Genomic DNA, 26,166 nt, shown 5'->3' with positions numbered 1-26,166 from the left:
TTCTTCATATTATTTTCCTTTCTCTTTCAATAAAAAACTCGAGAACACAGCATGAATGATGAATTTTTGAAGAAGAAAATGAAAATGGGATAGTTTTACACTATAGGTACGTGTGACTGTGTGAGACCGAATAAAAACAATATCATTAAAATTTATATGATATAAACTTTAATTTATACAAGACATGATATAACTTTTAGGGAGTAATTTTTTCTTTTTATCATGGAAAAGAGAAAGATGAAAAAAAAAAGTTAAAACAATTTTATAGATTTCTTATGGACATACTGTAAAATAAAAATTAGTTAAAATAAGTTTATAGATTTTCAAAGGGTATTCATTAGAACTCTAATGACAAAAAAAAGTCGTCTTGGTGGTTTGGTGCCAATTAAGAAGAAAGAGAAAAAGAAAAAAAAAATGAAAATTAAGAAATTGTTAATACTGTCTAATAAAATCCTTTACGAAGAAATTCATGTTTTTTTTTATCTATACCTCTTTATAAAGAGGTTAAATTTAAGACATTAAGTACTTTTCTGAATATTCCTAAATTACCCTTCCTTAATTCACGCACTATCCATCTCTTAATTGTTGTTAATGACCAGCTTATAATCGTCTTAATATTTTGTTTTTCTTGTTTTTTTTTTGATAGATTGATGGAATATATGGTATGATCTAGCCAATACACTTAGACACGGGGACAAAGACAAGAATATTTTAAACACCTTCTAAATTAATATCGTTATGGCATATCGTGTGCTATAAATTGGAGTCGCGGTAACGCGCGGGCACTAGGCTAGTATATTACAATAAACATTTATTTGTACTTTATACACAAAACAAAAGGCTATACATTATTATTTCAAATAGGTAATATTCTTAATTGCAAACAGATTAACTTTTTCTAAATTCTAACATAAGTATTTATAAACTATACTAAAACGGTTAAAGCAATACCAGTAGTTCTATTATAGTAATGGTAGTAGCTTCAGAGAGTTTAGTAAACATTGTGAAATAACTTTTGGCCTTTCAGAACTAGTCTTCAGTCTCGTCTGATAGACAGGTAGTCTAAAATATATATCAAAGGGAATCAAAATGATAACATTTGTTAGATGATTATTAATATGTGTTAGATTCAAATCTTCAACATGAACCAATGGTGTCTTCTTTTCATCTAATAAAAAACAACAAAATATGTTATATTCTAAATTTTAAAAAATATATATATGTAAATAGTGAGCAAAATAAATTTAGAAGAATAAAACTTTTTGTAGAAAATGAAGCCATAAAATTAGGGATGTCAAATGTACTCTCAACCTCCTCTTATACTTATATTATTGAAAGATTTGTAAATTTTGTGCTTGTTGAAATTACCGGTGATTTGGGCCTGCCCCGGTCAATACCCATCATGGTCTTCCTTGTTCCTCCTATTAGAGCCTAATAAGCCCGACAAAATGTTTAATTACACAAATTTCAAGCAAAAGCCAGTGGGCCACTTAAATTTATCCATGTTTTCATTTAATTCATAGGTTTGGCCCAACTTGGGCCCAATAGGCTACTTAAATTTATTTCAAGTTACAAAGAAGAAAGAAGTCTAAATTTAAGTTCGAAGGAAAATAAGTGGAATGCTTTGAAGTCGAAACATACATGTGTACCATATAAAGATAGTGAACATACACATGTGTATGAAACATATGTGCTCCAAGATATTAGATATGATATATGTCGCTGAAGAGAAGGAAGAGAAGAATGAAGATGGTGTGCCTATTTTTAGAAGACGGACAATTCAAGTACGTCGTTGGCATGATGGGTTTTTTCACAAAGAATGGGAAAACCCTTCCGGATTGTATCCGAAGACATGGAAAGAGATCACAAGCTAGAGGTTGCTACGCTTTTACTTTGTTGATGAGACAGAGTTCGGCGTGCTAGAATTTAGACGGCGATATCGTATGAGTAAGCGTTTATTTTTAAAGACAACTAGTGACTTGGAACAAGGGTACTCATATTTTCAACTTAGGTTTCCTCTCAATACAAAACTATATTTCCTTGCTTTGTCAATTAGCATACGGGTCGAACGTTGACTCATTTGACGAGAATTTGGAAATGTCAAATTGGACTTCATGTGAGTTGTTAACAAACTTTCGTAAAGGTACTTTGTCACACCCTACCTTAGGCGAAATTGTAGGATCTGACGGAAAGACATAACATAACACATGGACTTTATAATGAAATTATACTAAATAAAATCCAAATAATTGTAATTCCATCAAGCGGGATAAGTCTTAGGAAACATGCCCCAAATAACAAATGATGTAGCGAATAGCAAATAGAATTCAATGTTCAAATGCAACCAGGAGTCCATGAGGATCTCTTTATTAGTCTTCCTAAAATCTTTATGTTCAATCTTTTAAGCATTGTTGTTACATAAAAATGAATGCTCGAAAATGTCAACATAATGTTGATGAATTCGTAGGTTTAACGTAATACATAAGAATTTGATGTGCATGATATAAGAAGTTTGGACAAAAGTATAAATATAAACGTGTAGTAGCATGTATGCATACCAAATACTCAATGCTATCATAGTTTTCCAACAACAAAATCTCATCACTGTTTGCCAACAACTCAATCACATCACTGTTTCCCAACAACTCAACCACACATTGTTTACCAACAAACTACTAGCTGGAGTATAAAGTTGATTAATTGTCGTCACGGTTACCCATTGCAATCAATTGTCAACAATAGATATCGATAAACATCTACTGCATCATTGTAATCCATACAAGCAAAGCTAGCATACACATTTCATAATTACACGTATTTGTCCAATAAAACAAACTAGTTTTGGCACAGCTAGTAAAAGAAATGAAAATTATTTTGAGCATCATTTTCCCCCCAAAAATAATATAAAAATGGGCCACGAAACTCACGTCAACAAGCAAATAGTTGTGCAAAGTCCAAAAAGATCACTAGAACCTACACAACATATATAAGCACAAGTTACAATTATGAACATGGTCAATAACCGTGCATTGTAACCTATATTTGGTGAAATACACATATGGCTACTTTCAAAATATTCGCAACATGATTTGTCATATTTTATTAAGTTACAAGTCACATAACTTAATATGGAGTATTTATTTTGATGATTTATCATTAAATTCTACAAACTCATATTTACTGGAATTTTTGGTAACTTTATGTATTTTTAATTAAGATGAAACGAACTAACTAAGATCCTTAATTTTTACTACTATAACTTCGGTGTGTTAGACACTTACATGAATTTTTACGGAATTTATTTTGTACGTTAACTATTTTTAAAAGTTCGATATTTACAAACTAGTCAGAAAAATTATTCTTTGCACTCTAAAAAGTTTTATAAAAGTTAAAGACCTTTAAAGCTTCAAAAAAACAATCCATTCTTTTTGTTTTCAACTTCTAACATCAAGTTGTGATTACTTGAAGTCAACTCAAATCTGTTCGGAAAACTCAGCTTTGAGCAGTTTTCTTATAAAATTCATTTGACCAACCTAAACTTCATGTTTTGACACGAAACCACTTCCAGCTGAAAGTAAACTTCCTGAACTTAAACTTAGACACCAAAAACATGACTTAACCATATTTCATGACTAAGATACAACCCTTCAAAGTTAACTAACTGAATCTATCAGTTTTTGAAACAATTCCAACTTACTGTTTTAAAGACTACTATAACTAAATATTTATCTAGACTTTCCAATCTTACCAACGCTTATTTAAATATGTTATTATGATGTATTTGTCTTCATATGTAGCTTTCTTAGATTATGTTAAATATTACACTACAATTAATACGTAAACTTTTAAGATTAATGTGATCTATACTTCAAGCTTTCAATTTAACATAAAAAAGTCTTTTATTAGTTCTTGTAATTCTGCCATAATATATATTCATCAAATAGGTTAATTATAACAAAAATATCAATAAGTATAAAGATATATTTATTTACTAGGTCTTTTATCCGCACGATGTGCGGTTATTTAAAAATGTTGTTTTAGTTATATGAATATTTATAATAACTTTTAACAACTATACATTATTTAGGCATGTACATATAAATCTATATTATCATTAAATGGAAATCTATATTATCATTAAATGGAAATTTTTACATTTATTGAAATAGATAAATTCAAAATATAATTCTTATTATTTGTGAAAATCTTTGCATTTATATAAAAACATACGTTATCAAATATTCATATTAACTATCACATATTATACTTCATGCAATATTAATGAACATAAAATGAAGTTAAAATGTAAATATAATGTAAAATCATAACGATCTTTTATTTTTTGCAAAGTGATATGTAACTTATTAGAATTTCATCACACTCTTTCAAAGAAAATAGTTTCATAAAACTTAATTACTTCATCAAATAATAAAATTCATAAAAGTTGAAAAGCTTTAATCAAATATAGTTAGAAACCTAATTCAAATTATAATTAGATTACAAAGAACAAACCTATGATTCAAATTATGTTGAATTCACCTAATAATTGATAATACTTTTATAAAACGTAAAATCACCACCACGAAAAGGATATAAAACTATATTACAATGTGATATATAATATTGGCTATATTAGATAGTAAAATTAAGAAATAAATTATTTGAAAACAAAATATTTTCCAATTTTAAAAATAGATTTTAAATTCATACGGTTTCTATTATGATATAGAATGTGATTTTTTACTTTTATTTTTGTAAGATTTTGTTTATATATAGATTTTATTTTTATTTAATTTAATAGTTTTAGATAATATAATTTTGTAGATTTATATATTGTAAAAAAATATAGAGATGCCACATAGGATAAAGACCTATGTGGCAATTTTTTAAAATAACTTTAAATGGTAGAAGGGTTTAAAATGCTAGGATAACTATTGTTTTAATATTTATTTATAGATATATGAAAAGAAAAGAATAAGTAATTTACCCCAAGATTAATGATCACTCTTTAGATACCTAAAATAAAATATAATCTATAAAGAAATTATTATTAATCAAAGTTTATAAGAATTATAATAATCTTACAAATAAAATTTGCTTTGACAAAGTGATGATTAAAATCCTAGCTTTTGAGGCCAGATGTGAATCGAATGGTAAAGAGGGGAAAAATAGAAGTTTTGTTGCTTGAGGTTTTTTGTTTGTTTATTTGTTTGCTTGGCCGTACGACTTCAGAGGGGAAAAAAAGGTTTATATTTTGATACTTATTATGTAGTATTTATATTTGATGGATATTTTATTAACATAAATTGAACTTGGATGGGATACAAATCCATTCTCGGCCGACTAATTTAGAGGATATCTCCATTTCAAATTCAAATTCCAGTTTTCTTGATAGATATTTTTCACTTATTTGTTAGGCGTATGGAGTTATTATTTTTTTATCATTGTAACATCCCGAAACTTTTATTTAATGGTTAACTTGAATCGTTAAGTCAACATCGTGTGTACGTTAAGTTTCGTCAAGTTTATATGCCTTAATTGGTTTATGTGTGATGAAGGTTCTATAGGTGTAAGGCTTTAATGCCTTAATGGTTGATGTGAATAAGTGTTTAAAGGTATAGTTTAATGCCTTTAGAGGTGCTAAAAGTGTTGGATATGTTGTAAGTATTCTCAACATGTGATTTTTAGCCTAAAATGAACCTGTAACACCCCGAGCTAGGCTCGAAATGAAAAGCATGACACAAGATGGAATTATCGTAGAACGAGACTATATGAAAATAAAAGGATTCCGTGAACCCAACATTTAGTTTACAAGTTACAAAAGCACAAGGAGCATACAACCATCAAGAGTTTTACAAAAATGATATCAAAAGATGGCTCATGATCCTAAGCGAGTCCCATCAATGGGAAATGAATCACGGATCCATGGTCATAGTCCAAGTTCTAGCAATGCAATCAAGCTCTTGGGTTATCTTGGTTACCTGAAAAGTGTACTAAAGAATGTCAACACTAGGTTGGTGAGTTCATAGGAAAGAAGGAACAAGAACACATACCAATGCCATCCATCACATACGCAAACATAAAGAACAAGAGTTTAGACATCAATTAAGTATCTAACATGACCAATGATCTTACACTTGCACACAATGTCCCTCAATTGTTCTCATGTCATCCATAATTGTCATCAAGTACGTATCGTACCCGTATAATGTCATCAAGCACTAAAAGTGCCCGTTTGACCCTCATTTGTATTCATTGCACATAAATTGATCATCCATGACCATCATTGTCCACACATAACCAAACGCCGTGTGTATATACTTTGTATGATACTACTTTTTGAAAGGCTTTTGATGTTTATATATAGGGTCACCCGCAGCCTTCCCACCACATCTCCAACCTTTCAAAGGCATTATCATCCTCCATATATACCCAACTATCCTAAACAAACTCATCATACATAAACAAGTAACCATACAACGAAAACACATAATTGCACATCATCAAAACCTTCACACAACATGTAATTTACAAATTGTCATCATGCACGAAGTACACTTTTCAGCCCGACTCTTAAAAGAGTAAATGAAGCTACGAAAACTCACCTTTGCCTTGCAAATGTTAAGGTTAGATAGAGCTACAACGTCAATTGATCACCAAACGTTCCCGACCTATCAATGTATAACATAATGTCATCAATGTCATCCCTAATCCCTAGGACAAGTTGGTCTAGTGGTTCAAGTCAAGTCGCTAACCCACAGACACTACAATAATCTTCCCGAGCAAGAACAAGACACTTTGGCTCGACATTTTTAAAAATAAAGGAAGATTCGACCCAAATGATTGTTACCACAAGAAACTAGACTCTCATACAATTCTAACGATAGGTCATATGGCTCGATTGGACTTACGGATCAAAAGTTATAAACCTTTCAAAATGTTATAAAAACCAGTCCTTAACAAGAGTTACCAAAAGTAACGGCCATCACGCCCTTCAGGTACTAACGGCCATTAACAAGACTAACGGCCGTTACACGCCCTTCAGATACTAACGGCCATTAACAAGACTAACGGACGTTACAGGGGCAACCGTTAGAGGGGGGGCAAATGACTAACGGCCATTAAGATCCCTAACGGGCGTTATGGCCTGCAGAATTTTCCAAGATCGATTCAAAACCCATTTCAACTCAAAATCTTGACACAAGGCTCTAATTAGCAGTTCATAAACTACATTTTTGACATAAATAACATGTTTTAACTTCAACCAACACAATCCATTTCAAAACTTGATCCATTAACACAAATCTTTGCTTAAATTCGGCCATAAACAACCCAAGAACACCCACATTTCGATTTTTGACTTCTTGTTGATTAAGGATACTTTTAAATCGATTTTTGAACATAAATAGACAAAACCCACATCATAAACACACTTATTAACACCCATATTTGCTCAAAATAGTTCTTGACCATCACAAACCCTAATGAAACCCTAGCTTTGAACCCAAATCGATTTTGACCCGAATTCGACCAAGGACACTTAGATTTAATTAAGAGACATGCTTAACAACTTGAAATAAGGAATTTGGGCTAGAAATCACTTACCAAAACTTCCACAAGCAACCAAACTCGAATTTGACATAAATGGAGTTTTTTCTTGCACTTGAAACCTTGAATTTTTGATATGATGCTAGAATGATGATGAGGATGATGATTTTGTTATGATTCTACTTGAAACCCATTAAATTTGTGAATTAAATTAGAGAGAGATGGAGAGCTTGTGTGTGTGTGTGTGTGTTTGTAAGTAAATAACAGAGAGAAATATCTGGAGAAATGGGTGGGGGAGAAAGGGATAGGGTTGGGTTAACTTAGGTGGGTCATGGTTTGGGCACAACCCATGGGTAGGATCCATTTACATTTTACTAGTTAGCTTGAATGTCATTTAAGTAAAAAAATCGATTAGCACCTATTAATTATCTTGACTAGCACATTATTCTCAACTTGAACAATAAATTGACCCATATGAACACATTGTAGCCAATTGAACCTTAAATTGCACTAGAACATTTATTGATTACTAATGCTTATTCAAAATGTACACATAGTCAAATAGTCAAAAGTCACGATTGTTACAGAACCATACAGATTTCTAGGGACTAATTTTGACATATGTGGAAAGTTAAAAACGTGATTAGGGATTTCTAATCAGATCATTAGCCCCAAAATCTGTTTCATCATTCTTCTTGGAGCCCTAGAACCACCCCTTTGTCTCTCGAGCAATTCTAGAGAGTTTCTTGCGGTTTCGGGTTGAATCGGAGTGATTAACCGCAAGTAGATCGAATCTAGAATCATCTTTAAGGTAAAGATGGTAATTCCTAATGATTTTTGGTAATTTTCTTCTATTCAATTCGTTCATATATGGTCTTGATCGATTGAATACGTTTTATTGATAGAATCGGTGATTTCGGGTGAATCGGTGATTGTTATTGCAATCATTTAGTATCTAGAGATTTCTTACAGGTATGAAATCATTGTTAATATTATTTTAATGTTCAAATATGACCAACATAGGGTTCACACCTGGTCTAGAGGCTTGATTTGGATTCGATTATGTTTGTGAGTCGATTTAGGTCAAAAAACGGGTGTCAAATTAATCGTCAGATGTGTTTATTGAATCCAGGAATCAATATATGATTTCATAGAGTCAAATGATTTATATTTTGGTATATATGAACTGTAGAGGTCGTGGGGATCAGCCATGTATGTTTGATGATCGAAATTGCTTTCAAAACGATAAGGATTTCAAGGCCTGATTCTGTTGTCATATTGCAAAAGTCATATCTTTTTTATATGAATTAGTTAAGAGATGAATCTCATATTTTTGAAAAGTTTTATGTGTTCCCTAAATTCGATATGAACAAAGTTTCCTATGATTTTGCCCAGAGATATGCGAAAAATGTCAATTTCCAAAAGTGGTCAGGTTTCGGACGAATTCTGTAGACTTGTCTTGCAAACGTCATAAATCATTCATTCGAAAACTTCAAGAGTCAAACTTTATATCCCTGGAAAGGTCTTTGAATTTCCTGCATTTCATAAGAACTAAGTTTTTACTCATTTGATCATCTAGAGGTCGAAAGGTCGCCTGAAAGTGAAGGGCGCGAGTCAGTCTTTCGACCAGCACCCCATATGCGGCGCATATCAGGGCATGGGAGAGTTCTGGGTGATTTTTGAAGCAAATATGTGATGCATATTCAAAGCATGAGCCACATAAAGTGTCTGTGAGTCCGTTTGAGGTCCGAAACAAGCGTTTAAGGGTCCTATAAGTGTACCTAAGTTAATAGATGGTTTTGTAAACTTATGAGGATGGATTTATGCAAGTTTAATGACAATGAACTCGATATAGGTCACTCGGGATAATTGTGAAGCTTGTTAACTTGTGTTTCGTGTATCGTTGTGCTCGTCATCAGGTAAGATACACTACTTTGACACGCTGAGGGTTCAACAAAAACATAGTTTTCATATAATAACTTCCCCTAATGATATCTTGTTTGCTTATGGGTATTCAGGATTATATGGGAGGTGATATAGGCTGTGTATAGACATATTGAAGCCTGAAATGCTACCCCATAGATATGACACGTTATGATATGATATGAAATGCTTGAGGTGTTATGAAATACGATATGTGATTAAATGTGTTATGCAATGAAAGATGATATGTAAATATATATGCAATGCAATGAAATATGATGAATAACGATAGGGTTAAATCCATAAAAAGGTAACCTATTTACACGAATTTCCTATTAAAGGTAACCTATTTTGTTTTCGTCTATTTAAAGGATTCTATTTTTAAAAAAATTCCTAATAAAGGGTATCTTGTTAGTTTTTGACAGACGAAACTCGTGAAGTGCCACATCATCGATGCCACGTCATCAGTTTTGCTGACGTGGCACTTGACTTTTTATGGATTTTTCCCATAACGATATGTGATATATGATAATGTACGTCATGTGACCATGCTTGATACGTAATGATGCTTAATATGTAAATGTGAATGTGTGAATGTGAATGTGAGATATGATGATTACATAGCTTGTACATCTAGTTCACTATACTTTGTAAGTTGCCATGACACGTGCACGTTTAAGGGCCCAAACGTTAATGAGATGTGATGTGATATGTGATTAATGTTTAGGTAACATGAACACCTAAACTACATGTGATGAAAATGCTCGAGCTATTTTACAGAGATGAAAGTGTTAAGCTTAACCCGTACGTGCCTTTACCAGGGTAGTACGTTTGATGTGGTTGCTTGGGTGGCACCTTGCAACGAGGTACAACGTGAAGAGTAATACGAGAGGTCTTACCAACCCCACTTGTTTTGAACATACGGATTACTCAGGGATTGGCTTGCCATTCCTTAATGACAATGATGTACAACCGTAAGGTTTGTCCATCCAGTCGGGTGTGACTTATGTCACACTTATAAAGATGCATATGTTATATGAGATGCGTGACTTATGTCACAACTATAAAGATGTTTAGATGTGATATGTGGAGATGCAAAAGATGACTAGGCACATTTAGGATGACCCATCCTAATATGAGAGATGTTGATGCTATGATATGTATGTGAGACGATATGTTTGATGATATGTGCCTTAACGACTTAATATGACTTTTATATAATGTTTTAAATGGACAAACGTGTTATAAACTATGTGTTATCTTACGTAGCTAATTCGCTAACACTTTCTCTTTTAAAATGTGTTGTGCCCTCAGTTCCAACAATAGTGAGCAGGTAGATGTGAGAAGATGTGAGACATGGGTAGATGATCTTGAAGCTGGCTGTAATTTACCCATAGTGGCTACCTGCATTAGACGTTGATTTATGTTTAGATATTTATGATTTGTATTTACTATAATGTCGGTTGTTTAATGTTGGGCAACCGATGGATTTCCATTTAGATTTGTTTTGATGATATGGCTAGTAACACCATTTAATGAATAAACCAAACAGATTTTGCTGGTTTGGACTTTTAAAGTTTAATTCCGCTTTCTTTGACGCCGTTAAGCGAAAGTTTTTGGAAATCCATATTTTTAAACGACGGGTGTTACAATCATAGAATGAATTGTGATGGAATGGTAATCCCTTTTGACCGAACTCTCGTATACAGCAGGAATATCTTCACATTTGTGATGCTTTATATATCTTAACGTAAGCTTTTATAAATCTTAAATTAACTTAACATTCCATACTTTAACAATCTTATTATATTATTATTAATTAATTCACTACATATATTTATTGAACTTTACTTTGATGATTATAGACTTCGTTGCTTGGTCGGGACACATTCATCGATTTCTTTTAATTCTTCCATGATTATAGACTTTAACTCATCAAGTAGTATATAGAGATTTATCAATGTCTAGAAATGAAAATGACATATAACTATATGTCTAGATAGGGGTGAGCAAAAACCGAACTGAAAACCGAAAAAACCAAAAACCATTGGTTTTGGTTTCTTAAAACCGAAAGTTATGGTTCGGTTTTGGTTTTTAATGAAAAACCGAACCATAAAAACCGAACCGAACCAAAAAAATATGGTGTTAACTTTATTTTATATTTGTATCATATTATTATTAATTTTTGGTAAATATTTTAATATATTTGCATTTTTAGATCTATATAATAATATCATATATATGTGTTAAGTGAAAATACACAACAAGATTGACTTGTTTTAATAATTATATAATTAAAAAACGCATAAAATATATAAACAGTTATATATATAACTTGTTTGAAGTTTGTACAACTTACTTTAATGGATTTGTTGTCATTATTGTAGTGTTATTGTTACTAATATTGTTTTGAAAACTTGTTGAAATTAATTATGGTGTAATTATAAGGTATAAACTTATGAACCTTTCAAACTCAATAAGACCCAAACCACAAATGGTTAAAAACCGACTAAAACCGAAAAACCGAACCGAAATAGACCCAAACCGAAAAAACCGAAACCGAAACCCAATGGTTTTAGTTTTCAAAAACCGAATTATAACGGTTTGGGTTGGTTTTTGACTAAAACCGACCCAAACCGAACCGTACTCACCCTTCTGTCTAGATATCAACGGGAATAACTACAATCGTCTATGTTTAAACTATTGGAATTCAAGTAATAGGAGTCACATATTAGAATAATCACAACATTTCTACGCTTGTTATACTATATATATACACATTGACTAGTCAAGAAATTGGGAAGTCAAGTTAGAGATTATAATAAATTACCGGGTTTAGTGACAGATGTCACATATTCTTATATTCATATTCATTTTAACATTTTAGCTAATATTTATAATATACTAAAAAATTATGTGAATGTACAAGTGTTTTATGCGTGGAATGTACAAGTTCTTATAACACATAATATTTTTTACCATTCTTTCATTTTAACCTCTTAAACTTTTTATCTTTTAACTTTTGTTCCACATTGAAGTTTTCGTTTGTATTTTCTTCATACTAAATTTTGGATTATCATATTTGTATCAAACAACTTTCACACAGTACGATTTTACTTTAACTTTCATCCGTCTTTTTATATATTTAATTTTTTTAATATATTACTAAAAACTAATAAATTTTTCCAACTTTACATTTTAACCCCTTAAAGTTTCTATTTTTTCATTTTTGTCTCACATTAAAGTTTTCGTTTGTATTTTCTTGACACTTAACTTTTGAATTTTATGTTTTTATCAAACAACTTTCATACAGTACGGTTTTACTTTTAATTTTCATCCGCCTTTTTATATATCTAATATTTTTAATATATTCCTAAAAGCTTATGTAAATGTACAAGTTCTTCATGCATGAAATATACAAGTTTCTATAGCACATAATAATTTTTACCAGTTTTCAATTTAACCCCCTAAAGTTTCTATATTTTCACTTTGTCCCAAATCAAAATTTCATTTTTATTTTATTGACACTTAACTTTTTGGTTCTTATGTTTTTACCGAGAAAACTTTCACACAATTATGGTTTTACTTTTAACTTTTATCCGTTTTCTTATATATCTAACGTTTTTAATATATAAGTTTTATCATCTTTACATCTTACGTTCATATAATATTTAAAGCATTCATATAACGCATAATAATATTTACCAATTTTCATTTCTCGCTAAGGTTTCTATCTTTTAACTTTTGTCCCACATCAAAGTTTTCGTTTCATTTTCTTGACACTTAACTTTGGGTTCTCATGTTTTTATCAAACAACTTTTACACAGTTACGGTTCTACATTTAATCATTTGATTTTTTATATTTTCATCCGTCTTTTTATATATAATACATTTCATATATAATACATTCATGTAACATTTAAAACATTAATATATTTATTGTTTATATTTTTATATATCTTATAATTAGTTTTTTACATTTTTTTATTGTTATTGTTATATGCTTAGTTGTCTTTTTTAAATTTCAGTTTAAATATTTGACATAAATCCGGGTCTAAAATATTGTCGTGTAAAAACATATCCCGCAACAATGCACGGGTTAAAAAACTAGTTACAATTTAAGTACAAGTAAATTAAAATTACATATTAGTTAAAACTAGTCGTTTTATCCGCACGATGTCGCCGAACACATTTTTGCACGGTAAATTTCTATATACAAACAATATATGGTAGTATTAGTGTAACATAGATAGAGATAAATAAAATCTTCATACCTAGATTTTAAGAAAGCAACAAAACATGTAGTTATAATAAACATAACATATAAAACAATAAGATATATAAAATATATAAAAACATAAAACAAAACAATAACTATATTAATGTAAATAATGATACTATGTCGACGGTGATGTAATACAATGTATTGCCTTACATGTTACATGAACGTAATACGTGACAATTGTGAATTTTCTTTTTGAATAGTAGTGGTGATTGGACTCAGCGACATTGCCCCTTCATCGTCCGATAGAGATCGACTATGGCACCAGCACAGTAAATCCGAGGGGATGGATGGCGGTGAGAGTCCCATTATCGTTCTGGAGGAAACCAGCTAAGTGCTAGAGAAACCACCATGCCTCACCTCAATGGTAAGGACTTCTCAATATGCATTTAATAGGTGTTGAACCCGTGACCAATAGCTGGCTGAAAGACAATTGTAAAAATTATCGTTATATTATATATTGGAACAGAGGAACGTAATAAAAACCAAATATTTAAAAATAAAATAATAAATGTATAAAAGTTGTTTGATTGGAACATGATAACCCAAAAGTTTGGTGTTCAAAAACTGAAAATGAAAACTTTTTTGGGCTACAAATAATAAAAGTAAAAACTCTAAAGGGGTAAATTTGGACATAAGCAAAAGTCAAAAATGTGTTGTATATAAAAGTTTAAAAAAAGAAAAACTTAAAGGGTAAAATTGATAATTAAAAAAATAAAGAAGTATTATACACTATGCTTAAAAACTTGTAAATTCCATGTTGGTTTTTAGTATGTATATAATTAAGGGCAAATAGGCGGGAACTTCTTAGTCCTATGTATCATCTTGGTACCTAGAGCGCACACCGCGTAGAACTCATGTCCGGTGAAGCACCCTCCTCACACATGGAGCATAAAAATATATTTTTCCACTTGTCTTCGGCAAGATTTGAACCTCTGACCTTACAGTCTTCATCTTGTAGAGCCATGTGGTCATATGGTGGCGATACCAGAGGTATAAAGGAGTTGTATGGGTAGACATATCTAGGAAGATAGACTTGGAGTGACCTTCAACACATTTACGACATGCATGAGCAAGTCAATGGTTTCCCCGGGCATGATTGGAGTATTGGTTGCATGTATTGTTCGTGAGAGACGTGTCCAAACCAAATGGTGCAGTACACACACATGAGGGGATATTGAGAAACCGTCGTTGATACTTCATGTCGTTGTCTCAACCGATTTATGATTTGGAACACATATTTTGGCATGAAAGGCTCCCACAACGACATAAATGTATTTGAGTCATTGCGCATCCTTAAAGAAATGATATCCTGGTTGGCACCTAAAGGTTTGTCTTTTTTACTTATGTGTAAATTTTACCCACATATGTGTCTTTTTGTTGCAAACATGCAGATCTTTTAACTTGTAGGTTCCTTTTACTTATGTGTTATTTTTACACTTTTATGTATCATTTAAGTGATGACATCTATCTAGAGTTTGCAACCTTTGTGATGTGTTTTGCCGACCCGGTTGATAAAAAAATAAAGTATTTAAGGGAAAAACAAGAGTCGGCGTTCAACAAATTGGAGAGCTTTTGGGGTTTTAAAAAGGCTTTGGAAAAATAATAGTTTTCCATCGTGATATTGGGATAAGAAGCGAATGCATGACGTGACGGTAATATTTTACATCACATGATTTTGTAGGATAAAGACAAAACTTGTTTTCAAGATTTTAATGAGCAAGACCCGACTTTAGACCCGGATTATTGGAAACAATAACTCAAATGGATTGAGAACTCAAATGTGGTTAGGAGAAGAGAAATATGCTATTGGCAAATTTGGTAGATAATCTAACAGTGATTCACGCGACAAATAAGCAAGAAAAGATACCGCCCGGTCAACAACTACTTTATTTTATGCTTTGGAGTTTAGGTAACTATTTTATTTTATGTTTTAATTATGAAAATAAAATGTCCTATTTAATAGAAATTGGAAAAAAAATGCAATTATTTCCATCATGAGGCTACTTCACTCATATTGTTTATAGCATATATCCAAGACAACCACTTTGCCACATGGCGTTACATGGTAAGAGTTACCCAACTCTAAACAACTCTACTCTTTATAGCCCAAGGATGATACAAAAAAAATTGTCAAATAGCAGCTAGCAAAATATAAAGAACACTAATGGATTGGAACATAAAAAAATGAATTGTTTGAAAAAAAATCCAGCAAAAATGCGTTTGGAAGAATGAAGAAACAACAATAGAGAAATCGTTGCAAATTTAATCAAAAAAGGATCAAAACTGTCACGGAACAAAAATGTCAAAGTGAAAGAATTGAATATCAATGTATGGTGGCTCTGATAACATATCAAACGACAAAAGTTTATGAAAGTTATATTTATTGATTAAAATTGTAAAGAGAACACAAGAGCACCCTTATATTTTATGTTAAGCGTATACCTAAGCCTTTCATATTATTAAGCCGATAAGATCGAATTAAACAAACCCTGCTTGTAATAACGGTGGTGATCTTTTCTTCTATTTACTAGATTTTAGACTCGTGTCCAACACTGAACACAAGACTTACGACACTATTAGTTCTAGATATTAATACATGTAACTCATAAAAATTTGTAAGTTCAATGTTGAAGATATAAATAGATACTAAGTGTTTTATTCAAATGTCAAGAATGTTAAGCTAATATAAAAATAACTAATGTAATAAAAAACATTGGAAACATATACCCTCCTTCATCATTTGAACTTTCATCATTTGAAAGACTTCTTTATAGTTGAAATTTGTTGTAGTGTTTTTTGTCTTCTCATCTTTGTCACAAATTAACACCTTAAAGCCTCTTCCCGACTTAACTCAAGATATTGCAATGTACAATTGTTCGTGTGTGAAAACCAGACTTTGTATATAGAAACCAATTTTATTAACATTTTAAAAATAATTATTTTAGTTATTTGTTTTTTATTAGTTAAATAAAGTTAAAAAAGCTCAAAAGATGACATTAGCGAGAGTCTATTTGATGAAAACGAACGATATCATTGGTTAATAAGTTATTAGTTTAACTGTCTTTTAGTATATATTTAAATTAAAATTAAAATAGTACAATTATTATTAAGATCCCAATATATTTATATTATATTAAATTTATTTTTAATTATATATATATATATGGTTGAACATTTTATTGGATATATGTTACTTATTATTTAATTGGATAAATATTAGCTATTATTGTATCGGATATATATTAGTTATTATTATTTATTTATTATATTAAAATTGTTGAGTAGAAAGTATAAATTTATGATGGAAAACAAAAAAGTGTAAACTAAAGTCAAAATTAAAAAATAAAAGTCAACATTAAGATAAGTTATTAGAGTTACTGTGCCTTATTATAATATAAAATTATTACTATCAAAATGGTTGCAAAACAGTCGAATTATAAACATGAGTATATAAATTAACAAATATGACCTAATAACGAGATTTGTTATCATTGTTTTTTAAAATTTCTTACTTTAATGACATTAAATTTTATCTATATGAAAAGGCAAAGGAATTAATGCACTCTATAAATACCCGGATGATTGTGCTTCTTCTACCTCTTATAACGTTACATCATTTTCCATTTCTCACTACATTACTTGTCCAATTTGTATTCATACTAACAAAATTAGTCATGGCGGGCGGCGGAGTCCCGATTTCTCGCGGCAGCGATAAAGCTTACCCGGGAAACCTTACTCTCTATGTCACAGTTACTTGCATTGTCGCAGCCATGGGTGGTCTCATTTTCGGTTACGATATTGGAATTTCTGGTAACTCTATATATTTACGATGCTTGTATGAAACTATAACAAGATTTGAATAGAAAATAAAATACCGTTAATCTTATTAAAATACTGTGTACATTTGCTAAAGTAAAAGTCTGTCTAGTTTAATTTGTTAGTTATCCGTTAATCTTCTTGTGGTTTGACATATCTCCAATAATTTCACGTGGACTGCTGAGTTAAATATGAAAACTCATTCACGACCCCGAAATTTTTGTGTGTTTCAATATACAGTAATTCCTCCGAACATGAGTAAATATCTTTTAATCGACCTATTTATTTTTGGACAATGCCAAAAAACTATTTAGGAATACGTGAGAGACCCGGGTCGTGGATCGGTTTCGGGAACCAATATAAGAGCCCGCGTGAAATTTTAAATGACGTGTCAAACCAGTTACAAATATATGACTAGTAATGATTATTTACCTTTATTTTATAAAAGGTTATTCACCCCTATTTTAAAAAAAAAAGTTAGAAAATAGTTAGATGGGAAATTACTAGATTGTACTTAATAAACAACCTATTACCAAAATTACCCTTAATGAATTAATTTACACTTTAAACCCTTATCTTCTAAAATATCACTATCACCATTGTATCAACTTACACGGTTAGATCACTCGACACCAATTGTCGATGCCATCGATCACCACCCGTCAGCGACACCACTAAACCACCGTCGTCGTCACCGCCACCGCATTGTGCGGGTACAATGCTAGTTACAATAAAATTTAGTCATCTACATTAAGATACAAATTTTTTTGCACATAATACAATTACATGATGCGTGTATTGTTTTCAATAAATAATTTGCTTTTTTTTAATGCTTTTATATAACATAATAACTAATGAAATTTTAATAGGGGGAGTTACATCAATGAATCCATTTTTGGAAAAGTTCTTTCCAACAGTGTATCGAGAACAAAATGCAGTTACATCGACTAATCAATACTGTAAGTTCAACAGTCAGATATTGACGATATTTACGTCGTCTTTATATCTGGCTGCACTACTATCATCGTTGATGGCGTCCACGGTGACACGAAAATTTGGCCGAAAACTTTCAATGTTATTTGGTGGAATTTTTTTCTGTGCCGGAGCTATGATAAATGGATTTGCTCAGGCTGTGTGGATGCTCATTGTGGGTCGGATGCTACTTGGTTTTGGAATCGGGTTTGCTAATCAGGTTATACATACACCTTATCTAGTGGTTTTATTAATATTAATGTTAAAATTTAAATATTGGTGAAATAAAGAAGGGTTATGCTAACGCCCCTGAGGATGTAGAATTAATAATTTATAAAAATTATCAACTCTAAGTTGCTACCATTTTCCTTCTCGTATGATCTATATAGAATTGATGTAAAAATAATTAATGTAAAGGATAATAAAGATATATTATAAAAGATAAATGATTGATAGTGAATTTATTTATTAATGTTAAGTGATAATGTAAGTGAAAATATTTTAAAATATGATAGGTGCAAATATTACACGATATTTCATAACTAATCTTCCTAAATGATTGTTTTTTATTAGATATATAGTAGTAGAATTATAGATAGGGAAATAATTAATCTTCGTAATTGATTAGCCTAAAAATCTTAATAATTTATTCAATGATTGACATGTGTAAATTCAAATGAGAGATTAAGAATGAGATTAAGTGGAATCCACTTATCACATTTATAAGGTTTTACATTTATAAAGTTTTAGAATGATTTTTAAACTAATATTTAGGACTTATAACTCACTTAAATTGAAAATTTGACTTAAAAGAATTTCCTCCGTATCTAACATTCATTTGTCTTTCTCATTAAGTTTTTAAGATAAATCATTATCTTTTAAGATAACAATATAAAGCAAACTAGATTATTGTTCCGCGTAATACGCGAGCATGCATATAAATTAATAACATGTTATCATTTGATATAAATATAAAATTAATAAATACTTGATTTTATATAGTATTTTATTTGGTGGTGGTGACGGGTGGCGATAGTAACGGCGGAAGTGGCAGTAGCGATAGAGGTGTGATTGTTAATGTGAAAAAAAGGGGTACATGAGTAAAGATATTAAGGTTGTTTAAAGCTAAGAGTATTTTGGGTATAAAAAAGTATCGAATTTCTTAATATTAGGGAAAGCCATTTTGCTTTATAAAGGATTATATATATATATATATGATAAAGTTTATGTGAGAACTATTCAAATATAAACATATGTAATTTCAAGTAAAATTTAATATGGTCATATGTGAACAAATTTGCCCACATATATCATTCATATATGAACATCAACTTATAATTTAAAGGTTCTCATGGTTCTTCCAATTTAAATGGTTCTCACATAAACATTTTCATATATATATATATATATAAAACATGGGGATAATTATTTATTCATTAGACATTAAAATAAAATAAAAAATTAACATGTGAGAGAAATTACACCCAATTTAAGTGTATGACAACACCACATTTACTTTTCCCTATATATATGATGCATTTTTCACTTAATTTGAGTAAAGTCGATATCCTTCGTATTATGGATTATATGAATTATTTTATTTAATCCCTTTTTTAAACTATCATTAAAAACTTTGTATGAAAAGTTTATTATGATTTCTTAAAAATAGTTAAACTATAAATTTTAAAATATTTTTTAAAAATTCATTTTATAATTTTTTAAATCGTTATTCTTGATTGATCATAATTCGTTAATATTAAGCCCAATATAGTTTTCATTATAATTCATATCCATAATCGTATGTTCCTTTTCTTGTTTCCTTCAACTTTTTGTTGATATATTTTGTCTTTTTATTATCTTAGTATAAATTGCAGCACAATTCATGTGAATTTATATACAAATAAATTCATTTTATTAGTTACTATTTTGAAAAACTTTAGCATTTGAAAATTAAACGTATAAAAATGAATAAAGTAAAATATAAATGGTAGTAATATATTGAAAAGAAATAATGCATGATAATGATAGTAATAGATTGAAAAGAATTAATACATGAATATACATTAGAAAATAACAGTTATTATTAGTTTATCCTTAAATTTGATTTTTTATTTTGTTTAAAATATATAGTAGAAGAGCAAATGTTGTGTTTGACCAATTATATCTAAGCGTTGTAATTAAAATTTAATACTCATCTAATAGTTATTGTTTCTCCATTATATACTTTAAGACTATTATCAATACTTCTATTCTTTTATTCTACTATATAAAGATTATACACCCCTTATTGAAAAGAAGAGTTGCGAAATGACCATTTTACCCTTAATAGATTAATTTACACCATGGGTCCTTTATCTTATAAATATTTCCACCAGCACCTTTACATTTACATCAACCTGCACCATTCGACATTGTCACCACCATCAATAATCGCCACCATGACCACCCGTCGCCGACACCACCAACTGCCAGCACGGCCACCACCGCCGCATTGCGCGGGTACCGTGCTATATATATACATATATATATATATATATATATATATATGATGTCATCTTCCACTTAAGTTTGAGTTAAGTTGATTTTAAACCCTTCATATTATGAATTATATCAATTATGTTATTCAAACTCTTTTTTATCAATTATTATTCAAAATTTATATGGAAAGTTTATTACGATTTTTTAAAACTTTATTTAACTTTAAATTTTAAAATATCTCTTAAAAGCTCATTCTACTATTTTTTTAACTCTTTATTCTTGATAGATTATAATTCGTTAGACTCAACTTAATACTATTTTCATTATGATTCCGAGCCATAAATGTTTATTTGTATTGATATCTTACTAAGCCATAGGTTTTTTATTTTCTAACTTCTTTTTAGTATATTTGGTCTTTTTATATTATTTTAGTATAAATTGCAAAACATACTTGATGTGAATTTATATACAGATAAATTCATTTTATTAAAACTTTACTGTTTGAACAATATATGTATATAGATAAAATAAAATGATAGTAATAGGTTGAAAAGAAATAATGCATAATAGAATGAAAAGAGTTAGTGCATAAATATATACGGAGTATATATTTAAAAATTAGTATTATTGGTTTATCTGTAAAGTTTGGGTAGCATATTCCAAATTGATGTCCGATAGCAATGATAGACTTAAAAATAATTACTTATGTTAAAAAAAAGGGGGAAAACATCTTAAAACTTTATGTTTAATATAAAATATATATGTATATTTTAGTGTTAGTTGTAAAACGCAAAAGTATTTAGTTGTTAAAAATTGTTAATATTTTTATTTTAGCCAGATAAATTATTGTTGGATAAAGGTTATTATAAAGGTTCAGTGCTATATACTTTATAAAAATTATAATTGAAAAATAGCTTTATTTTACATGTTTCATAGTGATAAAAATGATTAACTTAGTATTGTTTAATACGTTGTTAAATACGTATATGCTTTCTTCTAAAACCTAAAAATTATTTATTTTTTAAAACTAAAAATAATCATGAATATTATATAGATTTCTTATTATTATACACTAATATAGTTAGTTACATAAGGTTATACTTTATCTAAATGTATAAAGTAGAAAGGACTAATACCGTGTTTACTTAATAATAATAAATTTGATAATGATACAATTATTTTGATCTAACGGTTGTAATTAAAAGTTTGAATTTATCAAATGATCTTTAATTGGATTAGTGGGTACCAAATGGTACATGAGATTAGAGGAATCTCATCAAATTACCTTTTTTATTAATGATAAAAATGATTAATTTATTAAATTTATCTATAATATTTAAATACTATTATAAAAGTTCAGGCTATATGTTTTATAAAACTATAATTGATAAATAGTTTTATTTTATATGTTTTGTAGTGATATAAAAAGATTAATTTATTAATTTCGTTTATAATATTTAAATAGGGCATAACCAAATTGCTATTAACCTATTAAAAATTACCAATTGATTGTTGATTGTTTTACGGAAGGAGTAAATAAAACTCCAATATAATGATTTACTAATAAAATATTAACATCTTATTGTTTGTTAAAAATTTTTGTAAAACTTGAATAGGATACAAATACGATGTAGATATCATACATATATTTATTATTAAATATTAATATATTTAATTACAAAAGGTTATAGTTTGTCTAAATATATAAAGTAGAAGGACTAATTTTGTGTTTACTTAATAATAAGTTTGGTAATGTTACAATTATTTTGATCTAAGTGCTGTGATTAAAAGTTTGAACTCATCTAACGGTCCTTGTTTATTATTAAATATTAATATATTTAATTACAAAAGGTTATAGTTTGTCTAAATATATAAAGTAGAAGGACTAATGTTGTGTTTACTTAATAATAAATTTGGTAATGTTACAATCATTTTGATCTAAGGGCTGTGATTAAAAGTTTGAACTCATCTAACGGTCCTTGTTTCTTTATAAAAGAATTTAGGACCTTGTTATATATATATTGGTAGATTGATAAGTTATTTTGAGTAAGAAATAAAAGGTACAATATTCATATAATTATTTTTATCAAAAGTTAATTTGTAGTTATAATGTCTAACTTTAAATACGGACTATTGTATGTTGTGATATCTCGATTTAAATATATTCTAATTATTAAACTAAGAATTTAAACTTAAATTATATTATATAATTAAAAAGCAAAATGACAAATTTAATTCACATAAAGGAGTCTGGAACCAAAGCGATTCGGACGTTTTTTTATATTTATTTTAATTTATTTTTTTTTGCCATATACATATTACCAAGTACGAATATATATCTATTTATTAAACATAGGCTGCGATTTTGATATCAAAGCTTCTATAATTAAATAATATAATTATCAAATAAATGTTAATTGTATAAAGTAAAGGGACTAATGTTGTGTTTATTTAATAATATATTTGGTAATGTTATAATTATTTTGATCTAAGGTTTGTGATTAAAAGTTTGAACTTATCTAACGGTCTTTGTTTCTTCATAAAATAATTTAGTACCTTGTTATATATATATTGGTAGATTAATAAATTCGTAATTGATTGATTATAAAATAATGGAATCTAATAGTCAAACCGCATTAAACAACATTTATACATTATTATTATTATTGTTATTATTATTATTATTATAGTAAAAATTTAAAACCAATTTAAAAATAATAAATTTTTTTGTAACATTATCATTTATACCCAATAACCCAAAGACTGACTAAATTTATCAAATAAATTTTATTCCTTTGATGTGCGAGAGCTGAAAAGTTTTTATTTCATGTAACCAGTTGCGGCTTAAGATTTTTGGAGGCCTCAAACGAGATGAATTTTGGGGGCTTAATTCATTACCATATAAACTAAAGTAAAAGAAAAAATAGCTCGTCTTTTATTATTGAACTAGAAGTAATGGATGTTGATGCAAAAATAAAAAAAGTGTTACTGCAATACAAATTATATAATGATACTTAATCCAAAATTCAAACACTAAGTCTAATATACAAGATTTTGAGGCCTTAGAAATTTAGGGGCCTAAAGCGATCGCTTAGTCCCATAATACTGTTAAGCCATCTCTGCATGTAACATTTTAATCTTGTATTGGTGATACTCTTATTGGCGTATGTATTGGTGATGTTTTAACAAAATATAGCCATTCTCAAAAAAGAAAGATTTTTATAATAATTCTTCTCCACCAATCAGTATTGAAAATCTTGATACCATGCCAACATTTATTCTTTATTTCATGAGAATAATGAATCTATAGAGACAGAACGGATAAGGTAGAACTTCACAATTGTTAAGTGTTACTCGTAATTTAATTCGAAGACATTTTACATGAATTGCATGTAAATGTGGAGATGACGTTCCACATTTACCTACAACCTTTTAATAGAATACCAGCCTCTTACAAATATTTTGTTCATGCGGTCAAATAAATAAGTTAGTTGGGAGGAAAACAAGTCGAAACAGTGTTTTTTTTTTAATCATTTTTTTAAGGAAAAAAGCTAAGTTTGTATCTTTGATATAATGAGCTAATATATATGTATGGAACGGGTCTTCACAAGTGGTTCCAGTATTGAAAAGTTTAAATTTAAGGGAAAATGATAACAAAGGCTGTCCCTCTTCAAATCTCTTATATAAATAAAATAAAATTCTTATAACATTATTTCTAAAACAATGCTTACTTGTTATTATTAGACTTCCTTATAAGATATACTATTTCAAAGTTATGATTATTGTTGAACTATCCCATAATTTCTAGACATCAGCGTAACTTAATTTTACGATACTTATATTAATAAGTTTGGTTAAATCCGGGTTAATTAGCTACTGGTTGTAACTTTATTTTTTTTCATAAATTTCAGGCGGTACCATTATACCTTTCTGAAATGGCACCATACAAGTATAGAGGGTCACTCAACATTGGGTTTCAGTTATCAATCACAATTGGTATCGTAGTTGCAAATATTTTAAATTACTTCTTTGACATGATCAAAGGAGGGTGGGGTTGGAGGCTAAGCCTCGGGGGTGCGGTGGTCCCAGCGTTGATCATAACGTTTGGGTCCCTTGTCCTTCCTGAGACCCCCAACTCCATGATTGAAAGAGGAAATAAAGAAGAGGCGAGAACAAAACTTAAAAGAATTAGAGGTGTTGAAAATGTAGACGAAGAGTTTTATGATTTGGTCATGGCTAGTGAAGCATCACAAAAGGTTGAACATCCTTGGAGAAATTTGTTACAAAAGAAATATAGGCCACAACTAACAATGGCTATAATGATTCCATTTTTCCAACAATTGACTGGGATTAATGTGATTATGTTTTATGCACCTGTTTTGTTTAAAACAATTGGGTTTGGAGGAAAGGCTTCACTTATGTCTGCTGTTATTACGGGTACAGTAAATGTTATCGCAACATGTGTTTCAATCTATGGTGTTGACAACTGGGGAAGAAGGTTTCTTTTTCTTGAAGGTGGCACTCAAATGCTCATTTGCCAGGTTAGTGCTTTATTTCAACCTTTACATAGGGGTATTTGATATAGTTTTGCCTCTATGTAATCTATATCTTGTATTATCGTATTGATGTCCTCCTTTGAAACAGATTGCGGTTGCAGTTCTCATAGGGATTAAGTTTGGAGTAGATGGTAATCCGGGGGAATTGCCAAAATGGTATGCCTTTCTGGTGGTGCTTTTCATATGCATATATGTATCAGGATTTGCGTGGTCATGGGGTCCATTGGGTTGGCTTGTACCAAGTGAAATCTTCCCACTAGAGATCCGATCAGCGGCTCAAAGTATTGCTGTCTCCGTGAATATGATCTTTACGTTTATTGTTGCCCAAGTATTCTTGACATTGCTCTGCCATTTGAAATTCGGGCTTTTTCTCTTTTTCGGGTTTTGGGTGATTGTTATGACCACATTTATATATCTGTTTTTGCCTGAAACAAAGAATATTCCGATTGAAGAGATGGTGATCGTGTGGAAGAAGCATTGGTTCTGGTCAAGGTTCATGGTTGATGTCGAGTACCCTATATAATGTAGTCGAAATGAACAGAAAAGATGATAAGTCAAGAGGGTATGAGAAAATAGTATGCCAAATTT

General features: G+C 29.7%; 1 protein-coding gene across 1 annotated transcript; it reads left to right on the top strand.

The window, feature by feature from the left end:
* Positions 1-18,441: 18,441 nt before the first annotated feature.
* Positions 18,442-26,101, top strand: LOC122597079 (sugar carrier protein C-like). The gene is made up of 3 exons (XM_043769714.1): positions 18,442-18,764; positions 24,934-25,563; positions 25,667-26,101. The coding sequence occupies exons 1-3, from the start codon at positions 18,456-18,458 to the stop codon at positions 26,099-26,101; spliced, it is 1,374 nt and encodes a 457-aa protein (XP_043625649.1). The 5' UTR covers positions 18,442-18,455.
* The last annotated feature ends 65 nt before the right edge of the window (positions 26,102-26,166 follow it).

The sequence above is a fragment of the Erigeron canadensis genome, chromosome 4, assembly GCF_010389155.1.
Source record: "Erigeron canadensis isolate Cc75 chromosome 4, C_canadensis_v1, whole genome shotgun sequence".
In the NCBI taxonomy this organism is placed as follows: domain Eukaryota; kingdom Viridiplantae; phylum Streptophyta; class Magnoliopsida; order Asterales; family Asteraceae; genus Erigeron; species Erigeron canadensis.
This window is presented reverse-complemented; position numbering and strand designations above follow the sequence as displayed.